A 20,556-nucleotide genomic window follows, 5' to 3' on the forward strand; every position below is an offset into this window, starting at 1 on the left:
CCCCCTATCAATTTCGCATTTGCTCTTAGTAAATCCCTTGCAGAACTGTATCGACCCCAAAGTGAAAAACATTTGGATTGCCCACGTAATTTAAACCCCATGTCCACATGCATTGTGGTTAGGTTGTGATTGGGTTCCCGATAGGGGAAAAAAAGAAAAAAGCAAAACGGCAAACTCACGCGATAATCACCAAACCCACCGCGGCCCATCTGCAAACATTGTTCACCATCTGGAGTGTTGGGATCACCGGGACCAAAATTTTAGTCTGTTCAAAATTTCAACACCAGTAGAAATAATCGCAAATCCGACTGGGTCACCAGCAAGTGCACGGCAGCTTTACCGGCTGTCTGCAATGTCCCGGGAATCCTGCTGCAAGCTGACAGCATTAGATTTGTACCAAACACTAATACAGATCTGTGTCAGATCTTTTATCCTAAAGCTCACCGAGGCACCGCAGCAAGCAGGTGGCAAAATATTGCATCCCGTGAATAGGTGTCACTAGTGTCAAGGTCACTGCCAGCCTCAGCTCCGTACCTTCTTGAGGCTTCAGATCTGATTTATATCTGGAGCCCACCTGGAAACTGATGGGAACATGTGGACACCAGGCTTTAACACTTATATGGACCTTACAAAATCAGGTCCTGAATGCATAGTTTCAACAGAAACAGGTACAAACAATAATGGTCACAACTTGGCAGCAACAGAAATGTGTATAAGTGCAAAAGAACAAAGTTTGAAATGAGATAAGAGAAAACTGAATCTTTGCACGATGGAGCCTGTAGTGTGAACAAAAACTTGCATTTCTCCAAAGAAAAATGTTTGCCCCTTGGATTATCATTGTTGTTTTTGTCTCTCCTAATGCCTGACGGCCAGTCATCTACAGGTTCATGCTCAAACCTACACTTTTTCTCTTGATGTCGCAAACTACAGGAAATGCCAAAAGCTGCTATCATTGTTTTCTTTTGGCACTTCCTGCTTTTAAAAAGTTGTACATTAGCAGGTGTACCAAAAGCACACCACACATGAACCAATCCTCATGACTTTTGCTGCGTCCGGTCAAAGCGCCCCGTGTGCGGCCGGTTTAATTAATTGCTGTTACAATGAATACATACTGAGATGCACTACTGTGCGTGTGCATGGAGTAACAGAAAGTGGAAGGCCCTGATTGAGGTGTAGGAGGTTTCATACTGGTGATGCGTTCAGGTAATCTCAGAACATTATGTAATGACTTGCAATTCTAACTAGCAGTTTTTGCAAAAGTTTGCAAAATGTCTGCCTGCACTGATTAAATTAAATAAACGTTTGACCAGCATTACCACACAGTGCGTGAACATGTCATAATCACATGATTAGTGACCAGGTGACTGGTTCGTTGGCTGGTTTGTGCAACCCCTAACACAATGTACATAATAATGTATCCGTAGGTGTTGTGCTTTGATTAGATTTTGGTATGATTTAAAAAATGTTACTTTTCTGCGTTTATCTGCCTTGATGTCACTTTTTTTATTTAACTTCAGTTATTTTCTGTGCCAGGATGTTGACACCATCTACCACTCTCAGGACAACAGGGAGTTTAATTTACTGGATTTCAGCCATCTTGACAGCAGGTAAGCGGACACATTAATTCCCTAATTCTTCATCTACAGGCAGATTTATTTATTTATTTATTTTTTTTGCTATACCTGTATACTCTAAAAAGGAGACAATTAATACAAGCTGGATTTGGACAGCAACAGCATGCAGAGCTGCCTGTGAATATGAACCAGTAGTTGGTAAAAGTGCTGAGTGTCTGAAGTAGTTTGCATTCACGTCAGGAGCTGACAGCATGATGCCTGTGATTGCCTCTGCCATCTGACAGAGAGTGGTGGAGGGCGTGATCGTGCCTGTCTATGTGTTTGTGGATTATGATTACATTTTGTGGAGAGGTGGCCTTCACGTGATGGAAGACTTCAGTATATATTGGCGGTGATCCTAATCGGCCTCACACTTTTTCTTTAATCTCATTCTTCAATTTTGTTTTCACTTCAAGTTAGGGTTTCCTTCATCTCTTAGTGTAGCATAACTTGTAAGGTTAGAATGACCTTGTGACTGTAGGGTCACAGAATTAATCTTCTCACCTGAACAAACTTAATTTCCTTGACAGGAACTTGAGAAAGGTCTGTAATTGCTTACGTTGCTTGCAGTGTGCATGGTAGCTCCTGACATCACCATGTGAATAGGTGCAAATATTGTAAAGCACTTTATGCATGGGGTCGCATTGATTATTGCTCCCCAGCTCAGTCGCCATGTGTTGGAGTTCACTCCGGTGAATGGGAGCATCGCGTCCCTATGCCTTCGGGTCGGGGACAGGTCTCTCACTGTTGTCTCGGCCTACGGGCCGAGCGGCAGTGCAGAGTACCCGACCTTCTTGGAGTCCCTGGGAGGGGTACTAGATAGCGCTCCGACTGGGGACTCCATTGTTCTCCTGGGGGATTTCAATGCCCAAGGGCGTGGCGACACTGAGACCTGGAGGGGGTGATTGTGAAGCATGGCCTCCCCGATTTGAACCAGAGTGGTGTTCAGTCGTTGGACTTCTGTGCTAGTCACAGTTTGTCCATCACGAACACCATGTTCGAGCACAAGGGTGTCCATAAGTGCACGTGGCACCAGGACACCCTGAGCCGGAGGTCGATGATCAACTTTGTAGTTGAATCATCTGACCTTCAGCCACGTGTCTTGGACACTCGAGTGAAGAGAGGGGCTGAGCTGTTGACCAATCACCACCTGGTGTTGAGTTGGATCCGCTGGGAGGGGATGAAGCTGGTCAGACCTGGCAGGCCCAAACGTATCATGAGGGTCTGCTGGGAATGACTGGCGGAACCCTCTGTCAGCGAGGTCTTCAACTCCCACCTCTGGGAGAGCTTCTCCCAGATCCCGGGGGAGGTTGGAGACATGGAGTCCGAGTGGACCATGTTCTCCACCTCCACTGTCGATGCGGCCGCTCGTAGCTGTGGTCACAAGGTCTCTGGTGCCTGTCGCGGCGGCAATCCCCAAACCCGGTGGTGGATGCCGGAAGTAAGAGATGCTCTCAAGCTGAAGAAGGAGTCCTACTTGTCTTTGTTGGTAGGTGGGACCCTGGAGGCAGCTGACAGGTACCGGCAGGCCAAGCATGCCACAGCCCGTGCGGTTGCAGAGGCAAAAACTCGGCTCTGGGAGGAGTTCGGGAAGGCCATGGAGGAGGACCTCAAAGAAATTCTGGCAAACCGTCCGACGCCTCAGGAGGCGGAAGCAGCTCTCCACCAGCACTGTCTATGGTGCCAGTGGGGAGCTGTTGACCCTGACGGGGTTGTTGTCAGGCGGTGGAAGGAATACTTCCAGGATCTCCTCAATCCCATCGTCACATCTTCTGAAGAGGAAGCAGAGACTGGGGACGCAGAGGCGGACTCATCCATTACCCAGGCCGAAGTCACCGAGGTGGTTAGGATGCTCCTCGGTGGCAAGGCTCCTGGGGTGGATGAAATCCGTCCTGAGTACCTTAAGTCTCTGGATGTTGTGGGACTGTCTTGGCTGACACGCCTCTGCAATATCGCGTGGTGGTCGGGGACAGTGCCTCTGGATTGGCAGACCGGGGTGGTGGTCCCTCTGTTTAAGAAGGAGGACTGGAGGGTGTGTTCCAACTATAGGGGGATCACACTCCTCAGTCTCCCCGGTAAGGTCTGTTCCAGAGTACTGGAGAGGAGAATCTGACCAATAGTCAAACCTCGGATTCAGGAGGAGCAGTGTGGTTTTCATCCTGGTCGCGGCACACTGGACCAGCTCTACACGCTCCATCGGGTGCTCGAGGGTTCATGGGAGTTCGCCCAACCAGTCCACATGTGCTTTGTGGATCTGGAGAAGGCGTTCGACTGTGTCCCTCGGGGCACCCTGTAGGGGGTGCTCTGGGAGTATGGGGTCCGGGGTCCTTTGCTAAGGGCTATCCGGTCCCTGTACGACCGCAGCAGGAGCTTGGTTCGCATTGCCGGTAGTAAGTCAAACCTGTTTCCAGTGCACATTGGCCTCCGCCAGGGCTGCCCTTTGTCACTGGTTCTGTTCATTATCTTTATGGACAGAATTTGTAGTTGCAGCCAGAGTGTAGAGGGGGTCTGGTTTGAGAACCACAGAATCTCGTCTCTGCTGTTTGCGGACGATGTGGTTCTGTTGGCTTCATCAAATCAGGACCTTCAGTGTGCACTGGGGCAGTTTGCAGCCGAGTGTGAAGCGTCTGGGATGAAAATCAGCACCTCCAAATCCAAGGCCATGGTTCTCGACCGGAAAAAAGTGCTTTACCCTCTTCAGGTTGGTGGAGTGTCCTTGCCTCAAGTGGAGGAGTTTAAGTATCTTGGGGTCTTGTTCACGAGTGAGGGACGGATGGAGCCTGAGATCGATAGATGGATCGGTGCAGCATCTGCAGTAATGCGGTCGCTGTATCGGACCGTCATGGTGAAGAGAGAGCTGAGGAGGGGGGCAAAGCTCTCGATTTGCCGATCGATCTATGTTCCGAACCCCACCCTCCTCCGCAGGGTGGCTGGGCACTCCCTTAGAGATATGGTGAGGAGCTCGGTCACTTTGGGAGGAGCTTGGAGTCGAGTCGCTGCTCCTCCATGTCGAAAGTTGCCAGTTGAGGTGGCTCAGGCATCTTTTCCAGATGCCCCCTGGACGCTTCGCTGGAGAGGTGTTCCGGGCACGTCCCATCGGGAGGAGGCCCCGGGGAAGACCCAGGACACGCTGGAGGGACTACGTCTCTCGGCTGGCTTGGGAACGCCTTGGGGTTCCCCCGGAGGAGCTGGGGGAGGTGTGTGTGGATCGGGAGGTCTGGGCGGTTTTGCTTGTGCTGCTGCCCCCGCTACCCGACTCTGGATAAAGCAGAAGAAAATGGTTGGATGGATGGACTTTATGCATGTACCTTAAGTGGAAAAGTATTTTAGAAAACAAGTTGATTTACTTACAAGGGCCCTGTCACAAGATGGTGAAGAATGTACTTTCTCCTGAAAGTGTTGGTGGACATGTTCAAAATGCAAAAATGTGCCATCTTCAAGTCCATACTTTGTCCTGCTTAGGTCTCTGCCATGTTCTCACAGTGTCTAACAAGTTTCTGCTAACTTATTAACAAATGCTTGATTGCGTATGTACAACATGCAGTTTTTTTTCCTGTCAACATTCTTATGAGAACCAAGCACATCGCACACAGGCATGCCACATTCTCACTAAATGCATCCTGTCCTACCAATATGGTGCTTCTTCATTTGCTCTGCAAGTTTTCTTGTGTCCACATGTAGAAAAACAGCCCTCCTGCTTGCATGCTCATCTCTGTTATAAACACTCTGTCCTTGCAGGCATCTGCATGCATGCTTTGAAGTGAATTTTGATTTATACAAGGAGGTGGGAGATTACTTTTTTTTTTTTTTTGGACCTTTTTGCATCTCCACCATGGACAGCAACCAGTATTCACAACCAGTTCATTCACAAAGCGACACACAGACAGTTGCTGGGATAAGCTGTCACACTTGAAAACATCAGTGAAGTAAGGAGGGTAAGGAGTAAGGAGGGTAATTAAGTTGTTAATATATCCTTATTTCATTTATAGTGCAGATGATGAGAAATTTAAAGTTGTTAATATATCCTTATTTCATTTATAGTGCAGATGATGAGAAATTTATGTGCAAACTGCACTTGTTATTTATATAATTAATTATTATTATTATTATTATTTTGTCTTCAGTTTACTCAAACAGTGACAAAAGCTGCTCAGGACAACGAACAAAGCAAAAGATAACCACACAATGTTGTTAATGTCTGTTGTTTCCCCTCTCTTAAAAAACCCCCCACATAATTTAGCATCTGTTATCATGACCACTGTGCAAAAGTACACAACACAAATGTGCAGAAACATTTTGATCATAATGTGTCATGTCTTCCCGTGTGATACTGGCTTTAAATAAAACTTATAGTGTGTGTTGTTGTTGCATACATTGTTGATGAGTTATAGGTACTTGTTGAAAAAAAATCACTTAATTTAGCAGTGATGTTCATGTCTGTGGGAGCTCTTTCTTCAAGGTTGACAGTCATCTAAGACAAGCCTATGTTGTGATTTGCAGAGTTGCTTGACAATGCAGATATGATCCAAGTCTTTATAGTCCTGACTCCTGGGGCATTATGTAGAAAGACTTGCATGGATTTCCTACTGAAACATGACGTACGCACAAAAAGTCAGATGTATCAACGTGTGCGCACACATGGATCCAAAGACGTTCTTTTTGTACACCGTAATCAACGTAAATTGAGCATGCCTACAGAAGTACCAAACTCCTCTGTCCACGTCCTTATTTAAATATGCAAATTTATTTAAAATGCACTGGGACCTGGGATTCCCCTCTCTGTCCGATCATTCCACATGAACAAACAAAATAAATTACACTGAGTGTGAGCTACAGATGAATGTAAATTAATTGGAGACATGCAGGGATATTTTATTTGGTACCCTGTCAAATGGATACATATTAAATTGAAAAGAAGTGTGTGGGAGTATGTGTGTGAGGTCGTAAACTCTGTGTGCTCAGAGCAGCACACACACACACTGATGTGGAAAAAAAGAGGTGTGCCACAGCTAATAGTGTGTGACACTCACAACTTTATGCATGTTTATTGGCAAATACTGAACACAAGGAGACCAATCACTGGTTGTTATGACGCTCTGTAGCTCTGGTTTCGCCATCAAGAAACAAACAAAAAACATATTTGAATGAACACATGCCCAAATGTGCCAGCGCTGGTTTTCATTCGGAACAAATACATGAATAAACTATTTATTCACCAAGCAGCCACCATGCTGTTAGTCAGGATGAATAAGTCATGCATTGAACCAGGCCACCTAGCCATGATGTTAGTTAGATGTATTTGTGCATCACATATCATTTCAACACTGATGGAATGAAAATGTTTCCCATTAACAAAAACAAATTCAACATGTGAAAGCACCTTTATAGCAATATGCATGCAGTCAATAGCTCCGATTACATTAGGGAAACTGGCTCTCACTGCATATTGCGCTTTAATGTGGGCCTGTTCAGTAGCATTGTATGGGAATGTGATGTACCTGGATGACATTTGATGATTCCATCCCACACAGTTGGCAAAGCTCAGCTCAAGGTTGACTGGCACACTCCTAACCAAGTGTCCAGCTACAGCTGGATCGCCCCTATTGCCAGGAAGCCCAGTGTGGTCAGCACTGCACATTTCCACGGTCATTTCACTTTTGATACATCTGAAAGTTACCATGGAGAAGGAGGTACTCTACATTTTGTGCGTATGCAAAGTTTGTACATGAGTCCCCTGGTGTTTCCAATTTTAACTCTGGATTGTAACCAGTTACCTAAGATGATGACTGGATGTCTTGGGTATCAGAGAATCTGTGTGTCCCACTTTGAAGCAATGGTGCCCTGACAAGAGGACCTATGCAAAATTTTATTTCACTTTACTCTAAATTTGACTCTTAACTGGTTCATGTTTCTCTACACATGATCCAGCATGAGTTTTGAGGACTTCAGTAGCTTGAGAAGGCCAAGGGAACATTGCGGCAGACGGTTATTTTTGAGATGTGGGGATGGACCGGTTGTTTGACTGGGTGGTTCCATGACCCAAGTCAGCTCTGTGGTGTTATGGATGCGGTGAAGCAAAGCACCAGTGCATGCTCCCAAACTTGTCTCCACATGACTTGAAATTTTTCACTTTTTAGTATGACTTATCCATCCATCAGCTACTGAAATTGCATTGGAGGGATGTCTCAAGAATCCTCGCCTATCCATACTTGCACACTAATGTTGAGACTTGCCAATCCAATGTGCTCATCTGCACGCGGAGAGTAGTCTGAGGATTAATTATCTTGTTCAACGGCACCTTAGCCTTGATGGTGAGAATAAGACACCTGCTACTCTTTCACTTTACCCACCCACATGTTCAGTCTAATCAGGGCTCAAACCTTTGACCTAGAATCTCGTTTATCCAAATTAAAAGCCAATGTTTCCCTGCCCTAACTGACTGAAAGCTATATGTTTAATCAAGGTTTTGTATTTTTTTCTTCCAGCTCGGATTTCATACATCTCAGTCGCTGTGAGCAACTATCTAACAGGCACTGCCCTGCTTGAAAAGATGTGTGTTTTGTGTTCCGAGTCATCGCTTTCTGACACATTGGTTGTCCTGAGTTTCTGCCTGGTGGTATTAGAAGCTCTGTGAGATCACAGAGAAAAGGAATGATGTCTTTGTCAGAGACAGAAGACAGAGTGGGGAAGCAGCTGTAAGGTGCCATACATCCTCTGCTCTTACTTCACTTCTACAATCATTTTTTGAAGTCCCCCGTTGTCTTTTCTGAACATGTGGAGGAAGTGTAACAGCTGTTTCAAGATTAAAGGCTTCTCTATTGTCATTTCACCTTGGGAAAGGTACAAAGTGGAAAGAAATTCTGTTGCCAGAGTCGCCACACAAAAACAAAGATGAATACATTAAAATAGCAAATGTACAGATATACTATGTATGTGCAAACTACAGGGTGGAAAGATGAATATATAAAATAACAGATGTACTATGAATAACAGAATATGCTAAATAACATACATATAATAAACTAAATAACAGGTACACAATAAATATTATAAATAATGGAATGAGTCCTCCTGACTGATATTTAACAGCTGAAATGTAAATGAGTTCAACCAGGTTTACTTATTATGGGATTAAAAAAATGTATTTTTGGAAAATGTTTGGAATTGGATTCATTTCAGTTCTTGTTACAATAATGGTCCCATATGTAAAGAATAAACTCCAAAAGTAACATGATGAATATGACTGAAGATAGGATCTAAAAATCTATTTTTCCTGGAGCATAGCACTCGTTTTCCACTTCTTGTCCTTGCGTATTTGTATCTCCTCCATCTGTGCTCCTCAAAACCATCTACTGTTACCACAAGTGACAGGACAATTTCTGCTGTCTGCTGTCTGTCTGATCGCAGTCTGAGTTCTTTCCTCCTAACTGAAAACTGACACTTTCGCTCTGTTGTCCTGCTCTTATTCGCTTGTCATTCACTTGCTACATGTTCTTCTCTCATTTCATTCATCCATGTATGCTTTCTTGCTTTGAATTTACTGCACAATCAGTCAAAAAGGAAAGACCCGTCAGGTTTTGGTTTGTGCTCAGTTTTATGGTATGTTTCGTCTTACTTTTGGGTGTTGTTGGTTCTTTGCCTGTTGCTTTCTGCTTGGGTTCTCTCTGTCTTTCTCTTGGTGGTGGGCATTTCCCTTTGTCTGACCACATCCCTGTTCTAGTCGCTTCCCCTCACACCTGTCCTTGATTTGCAGCTCATCACTTGGGTGTATTTAGGACTCTCTTTGTGCTCTGGTCCTTCGCCAGATCGATGTGCCGTGAGCCTTCCTTCTAGCCTTTTCTTGTATCTTTGCCTTGCTTCGTTTTGCCTCATTGTGTTTTTGACTACCTGCTTGTTTTTCTCGACCACGTCTCTAGCCTGATGATTGTTGTACTTCTGCTCTTGTCTGACTGCCTTGCCGTGTACCAACCCCAGCTAACCAACCCAGTAAAAGAGTTAAGCCTACAGAGCTGTGAGTTTGTGTTCTGCATTTGTGTCCTGCCAGTTGTCAACACCAAGCCTGATAGGACCACTGCACATTGACACCATGCTGTAGAGGGGTGTTGTTTCTGTACGATTTCATGTATTTTGGAAGTCAGTTTTTTTGTTGGTTTTTTTTGTAAATGTTTGAAGTCCACGTGGTAGTTCACAGTAACATATCACCTCTGCCTTTGATTTGTGTCATTCTGGAATGAGTAATTAGCTGCAGACCCAGCGCCATGAGGGGGCGTTTGGGGGCGACGCCCCCTCATGTCATCAACCTCGCCCCCTCAGATGTAAGAGTTATCAAAAATAAAAAAGAAAGAAAAAGAAATACTGGAAAATATAGCACCTCACAGTTTCGTGGATTTTTTTAGTCCAATTTTGCATGCTTTTTTTTTTTTTTTTAACAGCGCATTGTGCTCTGCGTCCTCATCAAGCAGGCCGGTGTTCTGTTGAGATGACAGGACACCTGTTGCGGCACCGCGAAGGGAGAGCACGCGCATTGTGTTCTGCGTGTCTGTTTATAAGAATCTTCTCGCCCAGAAGAAAAAAGAGCGCCAACAACTACCCATAACTGTGTTCTTCACTCGGAAAAAGACACCTGCAGCGAGGTGTGACTCAATGGAAAAAGACGCGGCGCCAGGACCAAGAGGCGCTATCAGAGGAACTGTGAAATACTGGTCAGTCACTGTTAATAATTTCTTATGTGTCCAACCTCGTAGGTTGATCGTTAAAATTAAATTCGTTAGTTCTAAAAGCCATCATAATTATTTATAGGAAAACATTCTATTTTTATTTCTCAAACAAATGTTTGGGCCTGAAAGCAGGTTGGACTTATTTTTCTACTAAGGTTTGAACTTTGAAAGTGTTTACACATGAGAGAAAAGTGAGAAAATGTTAATGCCTGTTTGAAAAAAGTGTATAAAGTGTGTGGTGAGGGGTTTTACAGCCTTAAAACGTCTACAATAATTGTAAAAAATAACGCTTACTACTTCGCGGATTTCTCCTATTGCGGGCTATATTTAGAACGTAACTCCCGCGATAAACGAGGGACCACTGTGTGTCTACATGAAAGGTTTATCTTTGACCCGTTGTGTGACTGTCATGCCCAGTTGGACTGTGTTTGCGCTTGTGATGGAGGGCTGTATGTGGGGTTAATCTACTGTCTCATGTTGTTTCTCAGATCAGTTGTTGGTTTGGTTTTGTGGTATGCAGGAGATCACTTGACTGAGGGTCTATACGTTCAAATAATAATAATAAAATACTGTCATCACTGTTTACTCTAACTCAGTCAGTCTCTTACAACGGTGTAGCCTAAATACACGAGCTTTCTAGGAGCCCATCCAATTCATTACGCACGCTCAGAGGCAGGAACCCTCCGGTGCGCACTTTTTTTTTGTTGGGGGGGCGACCCCGCCCCCTGTGATAAAGTCATCGCCCCCTTAATATTTTTTTCTGGCGCCAGGCCTGATTAGCTATTTATTACTTTGGCCAAAGAGGTCATGTGGTCACCAGTGTTTTAATTTTCATTTGTTCTATTTGCAGATGATTTTATATGAAGACAAAATTTTCATATAAAAAACAAAAACAAGAAAATATTGGCCACTTACTGGTGGAGGCAGCAGTCATTGAGTGAGATGTGGGGTACACTCTGAGAATGTTGCCAGTCTTTACGACGGCTGACACATATAGACAGATAAACTCATTGCAGTAAGCACAGCTGGAGACCCCAGAGCAGAAAACCACACAGAAGTCTTTTGTCTCAGCTGTAGTGGTAACTGAGCTGCAGTGATGCCGGTAAAACGTTACTGTAATCTGACTGCTTTTTTCACTAACGAGGAATCTAACGTGTGAAAGTAAGTAGATTAAAGTTACTTCTGAGAGTCACTGTGTTGTATTGTGGGTTGATCGCAACCTGTGAGCAGGGGGAGGTCAGCGTTCGGTTGAACTGTCCACTTAGCCCACTTTCAGCAAGCTGTGAGCACAGAGCTGTATCAGCTGTGCAGCAGCTTCAACTTGAGAAACAGTTGTCGCTCAAATTGTGATCATGCTCAGAGCTATTGTTTACAAAGGCATTTTTACTTTTTTTTTTGTCTTTAAAACTCTGTGCCACTGTTTTGTCTCCTCACTAAAAGCAGCTGATCTACGACGTGCAAATACTAACTTTTTTTTTCCACCTAAATGCACCTAAAGTCTCTTTCTGAGAACAACATGATGTAAAAACCTGTCAATCTGGTTGTGTTTTCTCCATTAATAAACATTAGCCATATCATCTGCTCAAACAGCAAGTCAGGGGCGAATCCATATAAAAAGAGGGTGTCTGTGGTGGTGGTGGGGGGGGTCCCCCAACAACAACCCTAGATTAAAGCTCCATTTTTGAAGACATTTTTTCATACTACTTTTACTACTACTAATACTACTAATAATAATTAAAGAAGTATTTCAACAAGTAAAATGTTTAGAAAGAATTTAAATGCTAGAAAAAATTAATAGTTACATTTATAAACACTGAGGTAAGAAATTGTAAGTTTTACTGTTATGGTGCTGTCAATAGTTAAATATGATAAGAATGATCAGGCCCGATGCAGACCGGTTTGGACCGATGCAGTTGCATCTGTCAGATTTTTTTATGCATCGTTCGTCATCGGTAAAAAAAAAAAAAAAAAAAAAAAAAATCTTGAGTAATCCTGAATACGAGGTCTGTTAGAAAAGTATCCGACCTTATTTTTTTCAAAAACCATATGGATTTGAATCACGTGTGATCTTTGAGTGAGGAGTCGCCCACCCTCTCGTCGTTTTTCATTGTTTAGGAATGGCTCAGAGACTGCTGCTTTGTTTGATAAAAAATTTTTTAAAAACTGTAAGGCACAACTGAGTGGACACCATTCGATAAATTCAGCTGGTTTTCGGTAAAAATTTTAACGGCTGATGAGAGATTTTGGTCTGGTAGTGTCGCTTTAAGGATGGCCCATGGCACCTGACAGTGATCTGCGCTTCGAGGTGGCAGCGTCTCACCGTTTCAAGTTGAAAACTTCCACATTTCAGGCTCTGTTAACCCAGTAAGTCGTCAGAGAACAGAGAACTTTCAGAAGAAGTCGGGATGAGGAGTTTATTCGGACATTCCATTGTTAATGGACATTTTGTAATGAAAGAACGTGTGGGCAAAGTCGCTTGTCAGGCCGGACCCGACCGCGGGGGGTCGCGACAAGAAAAACACCTCCGTTGGAAACCTTAACGGGCAAGTTGGAACATGCCCAAGCTGTTAAACAATTTCTCAGTTACTCACTTGTTGAAAGCCATCAAAAGCTGCCTGAATTTTACAAATGGTTTTCAAAACGGAGGTGTTTTTCCTGTCGCGGTGCACAAAGATTTGCGCGCACGTCTTTCATTACAAAATGTCCTTAAACAGTGGAATGTCCGCATAAAGTCCTCATGCCGGCCTCTTCTGAATCTTCTCTGTTCTCTCACGACGTCCTGGGTGAATTAAGCCTTAAATTAGGATGTTTTCAGGTCGAAATAGGCCGACGACGGCACCTGGAAGCGCTGCGTGACGTCCCGCTCCATGGGAAGTCCTTACAGCGACAAACACCCCATAATCTCTCATCAGCCGTTAAACTTTTCACCGAAAACCAGCTAAATTTCTCGAATAGTGTCCACTCGGATATTCCTCACAGGTCCAGAAAAAATTTTGATAAAGCAACACGCTCCGTCTCGAGCAGCGTGTGAAACAAAGGAATTCAGCCGAGAGGGCTGAACCACATCTCACTCAAGGCCTGCCCACAGGGAAATGACGTCGCCGACGCGTGAAAAAACTCACACATGCGCACGAGTGTTCAAGCATGATTGGTGTAATCACACGTCATTCAAATCCATATAGTTAAAAAAAAAAAAATAAAAGTGTCGGTTTCTTATCTAATAGACCTCGTAGTGCCGAACGTGTCCCCGCGGTGAACACAGCTTTTCGGTGGTTTTCATGTCAACCTATAGTCCGTAAATTATATGGATTTTTCCGGGTTTCAGAGTCATACGGACGTACAAATAAAGTCGGATATTCAGGGTTTGGTCTGCAGCGGGTCTGTAATCAACCGTTTCTGCAGCGTGACTCCACTTTGAAGCCGTGAACCATTGAAGCGATGCTTTGATCCAATGGCAAGTGGCTCTTTGATTCACTGATCTTTAGAAGCGGTAAGTCCGCTTCTTAACCCCTCTCAAATCTCAAAGCCGTTAAAATATCATGAGTCACTTTTGTGTGGATTAATTAAAATCACTAACTGGGACTCTTGTCTTGTTGCAGCCAACAAACGAGAATCGTCCTCCGTTCCGTTGCTCCAAACTCTGCGCGGCTGAGACAGAGTCCGGTCGGAATTACTAACTTCAAAATGAATTGCCGCTTTAAATAAAATGACACCTCTTTCCAAACGTTGTAATACACACAAGAAACTACAATCGACTAAAATGTTTTTTTTTTTTCCTCCAAAAATGAAACGTGCTGTATTTCTTTACAAATTACATCCTGAAGTGAAGCACAGCAGCTGTAAGAGCTCAGCTCAGATATATCGAAAGACATTTATGCCAATAATGTCTGAAAGGAAATGCTTTTGACAAAAACTACACATTTTGTTTGTTCCTATTTATGTCCAGAGATCAAGGATCCACCATGAAGAGTTTATTATGTCCAAAGCTTAAGGATCCAGTGACTAATTTCATATTTATTTACTTTAAGACTCAATAAAATGTTAAATTTCAATTTAATCGGCTTATAAAGTGCCAAATCACAACAAAATCTAAATATACTAAAACAAATACATCACAATTGTACACATATCACAATTGTGATATGTTTACAATTGTGATGTATTTGTTTTAGTATATTTAGTCATGGACATGATGAATATTGTTACCTGCTGGACTGTTTCTAATTTTGATTGGTATCAATGGAAAATGTCTTCTGTGAACTGTCTGTATCTCAATACATTATTATTAAGAATATATGCAGTCATATTTTTGATTTTTATAAATTGAAAAAAAATCATATATAGATTCAGGTATAATTGAAAGATTTTGGCAATAAATTTGATCCTGTTTACAGTAAATTTTTGTTATAGTGTTGTTTTTTAGGACATCATATTTATACAAATAAGAAGTGTTCACTATGGTCCATGAAGTATAATAAATCTATTTAAAGAAGTGTGACAGTGTATGTTGCACACGAATAAAAGAATGAAGATTATTGAATAACAAGACGCGTACGATTTTTATTTTATCATTGGGCAAAACTGCATCTGTCAGATTTTCACTCTGGATCCAGCCCTGAAAGATGTCTTTATTTTATTTTTTATAAAACAAGTATTTATGTTCATTGAAGTCAAGAAAAGGAGACTATAACGTGAGTATTGACAAAACAGGTTATCATTTTCATGTTGAGGTGGCGGGGTTTTGTTGTTGGCAGCTGCTGAAAATAACTAGTAATCTAACTTAGTTACCTTTGAAATTGAGTAATCAGTAAAGTAACTGTTACTTTTTCAAGGAGTAATCAGTAATTGGATTACTTTTTCAAAGTAACTGTTGCAACACTGCTGAGTTGAAAACGTATCAGAGAATAAGTCTGTTCAACAATGGTGTCCTTGTGGAAACACATATATGGGTAAACTGTTGAAACAAGCAGATGGTCCGAATATACCAGGATGTCAGTTCGTGAAGTAAAAGCGTCCATGAGGGAATAATTAAATGTGTTAACTAGGAGTGCAAGCAGAGGGTCAAAACACGTGCAGGAAGACCGGCAGGTGGCAGGCTAACCTCGAAGAACACAATGAGGCAGCATCGCTTGGTGAGAAGATCACAGGACACACAGGAAATAAAAAAAAAAAACAAAAAAAAAAAAACAGGTGTGGAAACAAGAAACTAATTCTGCTTCAAGGCTGTAACAGCTATACGTCTATGACCATGGGTGATCTACAGAGAAACAGAAGGTTCATACTTGTATTGTCTGCTCGCTAAGAGGGATTCAATAAATTGCGGTGTTTTTTTATGGTGTGTGGTTTTTATTTTTTCCCCACAGCACCGACGTCCGCGGATGACCTGGAGCCGCGAGGTGCATGACACTGTGGGATTTAGCCACATTGTAATAATTAAAACACATATCACTGCGCACTGGACACGCCATCCTGGCTGATTGATGCATTCATGATGCAAGAGTCGGCTCTTCATGAGATGAGCCCGGCTGATGTCTTCATGACAGGAACACATCAGGTAATTCATGTAAAACATAAAGTGAGAACAGTAATACATGTCATTTCATTACTTCCTGATGTACATCTAGGCAGAGGCTAAATCCGGCAAGCCGTCCCCGCGGTTTTGTAGTTCCCCAGTTCACTTTTGGTTTGCAGATTTTCTTCTGGTTTCTGCATCTTTCGTGTTATGTGTGAAGAGGCCCTAAGCTTTGTGTCTGCTTTTGTTTCCTCTGTTGCTGAAGAAGCTGATTTCTTTGTTTTTTAAAATCTTCCGTACCTGTACACTGACACTGGACCTGGCTGTTGGATCTATATCATCAGACTATTGATTCATTACAGCGTGCCAATCTTTTTAGCCACCTAATGGCATATCCTGAGGGCACTGTTGCTCTAAACTGACAGCATGCAGTGGTGGTCTGTGTCTCATACCACTGGCTTCACTCCGGTTATATCAGTAGCATTTTGTCTGATTGATCATTGTGAATTGGCAACAGAGGCAGTCAAGGAGAAAAGAACCATTTCACTTGGTATGAAGCCCAGAAAATCAGTAGTTTTTCCCATTTAATGCACTTTCCCCCACTTTTTTGTACCTAGCCCATTTATTCCTCAGACAAGAAAAAATGTGATGGGCTGATGGCACCAGCACAAACTACAGTGAAGGAAAATGGCCTTCTATTTTCAGTGATTTATCCAACATTCTTAATTTGCATTCCAAAAGTAATATCATTTACCACATTTATACTGGCAAAGGGTTTATTTTTTGTCCTTTGATTTTAATTTATGTGCAATGCAGATTGCTTGTATTAACTTACAATACGATTAGCCAAAAAAACATGTTAACAATAAATGAAAAGATGCACTTTGCAAGTTCAAGAACCCAGAGTAACTTTTACAAATGTCATGTTTTCAATGACAGTTTAAAAGATGTAAATGGGCTGCATATCTATGGCACTTTTCCATCTTTTGCACACACTCAAAATGCTTCACAGTGATGCCTCACATCCACAGATTAATGCATATACAGTGATGTTGGTGTGCTGCCATGCAGAGTGCTGAAATGCGCAATGGGACCAACTTCAGCTAGTATCTCACGGAGCAGCAGATGCTGACGAACGTTGTGATTTTTGGATTTGCTAACTTTGTTGGTGAAAGTCAAGCCCGTATCTCACAGAGTGGCAAATGCTGACAAACGTAATGAAGTTCTGCTGCCCTTGAGGAAGCATTGCTTTGTCTGGCTGCTGCTGCAGCTATCCTGCTGCAGAAGAGAAGGAAAAGAAAGATGAAGAAAGGAAGAAGAAATTGTACAATGTTTGAGTCAGAGAGTGGTTTTGAACCAAAAAGAACTTTAATTACATGTTTTACCAACATTTGCAACTGTTTGTGTGTGTGTGTGTGGGGAGATTACTAAGAAATTTTGATTATGTTCAAAATTTATTTGCCAGAAGAAATGTTCTTTGTGACCCTAAAAACTGTTTTCAAATTGTTTTTCAACCTTTTACGAACCCTGGTGAAACACAAAATTTGCTATGTTTCTCGCCTCAGTGAAATACAGGCTTTGAGAATTAAGGATCTTCCTTGAAGGCACTCCTTGAGTTTCCTGTCTGACAGGGAATCAAACCAAGGATCCATGAGTTGACTCTATGCAACCACCTCCCAAGAAGAACAAAAATAAAATTTGGCAAGGTGGAGCCATTGCCTGGAATATTTTTTTTTTTCCATTCATATTCAACTTTGCCGAATTAAATTTCCATGATGATTGTGTTATGTTTCTCTGTGATGCATAGAACAGCAAGTAAGTCCCTTAAGCTTCTCCCTTGTTTTCACTATGGGTCACCACAGCAAATCCAAGGTGGCACATTGATTTGGTGCATGTTTTATGCCGAATGCCATTCTTGACCCAACCACCACCGGACACGCAAAGAACAGCAAGTGCTGGTTTGGAAGTAAACTGAAAATCACCTGACTGACCCGTGCTAAATTGGAAACTGAGGGTCTGATGGCAGCACTGATTTGATGATATCAATCAATCAATCAATCAATTTTTTTTATATAGCGCCAAATCACAACAAACAGTTGCCCCAAGGTGCTTTATATTGTAAGGCAAGGCCATACAATAATTATGTAAAACCCCAACGGTCAAAACGACCCCCTGTGAGCAAGCACTTGGCTACAGTGGGAAGGAAAAACTCCCTTTTAACAGGAAGAAACCTCCAGCAGAAGCAGGCTCAGGGAGGGGCAGTCTTCTGCTGGGACTGGTTGGGGCCGAGGGAGAGAACCAGGAAAAAGACATGCTGTAGAGGGGAGCAGAGATCGATCACTAATGATTAAATGCAGAGTGGTGCATACAGCACAAAAGGAGAAAGAAACAGTGCATCATGGGAACCCCCCAGCAGTCTACGTCTATAGCAGCACAACTAAGGGATGGTTTAGGGTCACCTGATCCAGCCCTAACTATAAGCTTTAGCAAAAAGGAAAGTTTTAAGCCTAATCTTAAAAGTAGAGAGGGTATCTGTCTCCCTGATCTGAATTGGGAGCTGGTTCCACAGGAGAGGAGCCTGAAAGCTGAAGGCTCTGCCTCCCATTCTACTCTTACAAACCCTAGGAACTACAAGTAAGCCTGCAGTCTGAGAGCGAAGCGCTCTATTGGGGTGATATGGTACTACGAGGTCCCTAAGATAAGATGGGACCTGATTATTCAAAACCTTATAAGTAAGAAGAAGAATTTTAAATTCTATTCTAGAATTAACAGGAAGCCAATGAAGAGAGGCCAATATGGGTGAGATATGCTCTCTCCTTCTAGTCCCCGTCAGTACTCTAGCTGCAGCATTTTGAATTAACTGAAGGCTTTTTAGGGAACTTTTAGGACAACCTGATAATAATGAATTACAATAGTCCAGCCTAGAGGAAATAAATGCATGAATTAGTTTTTCAGCATCACTCTGAGACAAGACCTTTCTGATTTTAGAGATATTGCGTAAATGCAAAAAAGCAGTCCTACATATTTGTTTAATATGCGCTTTGAATGACATATCCTGATCAAAAATGACTCCAAGATATGATATGATTTATTTATTTTACATCTTGGTCAAATCAACAATATTTTGTGGCTTTGCTCACTGTAAGTCACATTTGTCAATAGGGTGAGAAAGGAGACCTCTTTTTAACCCAAAGATTGTTGAAAGAATTGAAGATTGTATTATCCAAGTAGTATTAATAATAATAATTGTAGTAATTGATAAATTGAGCAGTCATGTCAGTGATATAAAGTCCAACATCCATCCTCTGGTGTTTCTTCTGATCACACTATATGTGGGCTGGACCGGAGTCCAACTGGACCACACCCCAAACCATCTCTGCATGGCAGGCCAGACACAGTAAAACATGCCATACCTCAGCACTACCCAGAGCACTCACACTCGTCAAACAAATTGGACTTTGGGGTATGTGGGCATTGTCCAGAGTAGTTTGGGGTGGGGAGGAGGGAGAACCATGAAATGCTGTTCATTTATTGCCTTAACATGTACACGTGTGCACATGGGCGCACACACGTGTGCACCGTTGCCTGTTAATCCACTAAGCAGTCCCAGTGGTTACTGCCTCTTCAACATTTCTCTCTGTGCTTTGTCTCTATTTGCTGTTGTATATCCTGCAGTTAATAAAATGAGTCATGATGCAGGAAAAATGTTATCTAAATCAAATTATAGACTTCGATTCGACTTTTAATCACTAATCCAATGACAGGCATTGCCTCAGACCCTGTATCAGTCATTTCTGTCTCTTGTACAGTGAGAACATTACTGTCACTGATAAAATTATACATAGATGGTTTTCAGGCAATAAAAAAAAGCATGTTTTTTGTCAAAAAGTATATTTAAACAAATGGCACAGCCATACTGCAAGCAGGGGTATAATTTGCAGTACTTGTTCTTCTTTCCTGTTATCATTTTGTCTTTTGTGTCCAAGGAAGAATATGCCATTTTGTACAGCACTCTGTCAATTTTTTTAGGCACCCTCAAATTTTCATCAGAATGTAGCATTTGTCTTCCCTGTCAATAGTAGGTCAACAGAAAATCTAATGTGGAATGTCCAACATTCCTCTTCAAATATATGTCAAAAGTCATGTTTTTCTTGTTGCATTAAATCAATTTGACTGATCAAGTTGTAAACCTCATTTTCAAACAAGAAAAAAGAAAATGAAAACACTTATCTGTCAAACATATACAGTGCCCCAAAAAGCACTGGAACACTTGGTATTTCACATTTTAACTTGTGAAATACCATTTCACAAATTAAAATGTATTATTTTAATATGTATTGTACCAAATAATCAGTCTTATTGCCAGTTTTCTTCATCCGTCCAGGGGATGGATACATAAACATTTCCAAGTTGTTGAATAGATCTTGGACTTAATTTACATCAGTTATGAAGAAATACAAACAGTATGGTACTCTATGGTAAATCTGTGTGGAGTAGACAGCTCTCAAAAACTGAGTGACTGTGCAAGAAGAAGAGAGAAAAGCCATCAAGACACCCAGACATCCTAAAAGAAGTTATAGGCTTTTGTGGCTGTGATTGGAGAAATTGTGCATAGTGCATGTTTTGCTTTGTGTATCCCCAGTTATACAGCTTCATGAAGAAGTGGTTTTGAGGAGGGTTTTCTTAAAAAAGAAGACCTCAAAGTTCAGCTACA

The 20,556-nt window shown here is 42.3% G+C and overlaps 1 protein-coding gene across 1 annotated transcript in view; it reads left to right on the forward strand.

Moving 5' to 3' along the window:
• Nucleotides 1-20,556, forward strand: part of carmil3 (capping protein regulator and myosin 1 linker 3) — a 253,784-nt gene that overhangs the window by 73,939 nt on the left and 159,289 nt on the right. Inside the window, exon 8 of the mRNA XM_034182575.1 lies at nt 1,534-1,607. Within this exon, the coding sequence (XP_034038466.1) occupies nt 1,534-1,607 (74 nt within the window). The remainder of the gene's footprint in view (nt 1-1,533; nt 1,608-20,556) is intronic.

The sequence above is a fragment of the Thalassophryne amazonica genome, chromosome 12, assembly GCF_902500255.1.
Source record: "Thalassophryne amazonica chromosome 12, fThaAma1.1, whole genome shotgun sequence".
NCBI classification, from domain to species: Eukaryota; Metazoa; Chordata; class Actinopteri; order Batrachoidiformes; family Batrachoididae; genus Thalassophryne; species Thalassophryne amazonica.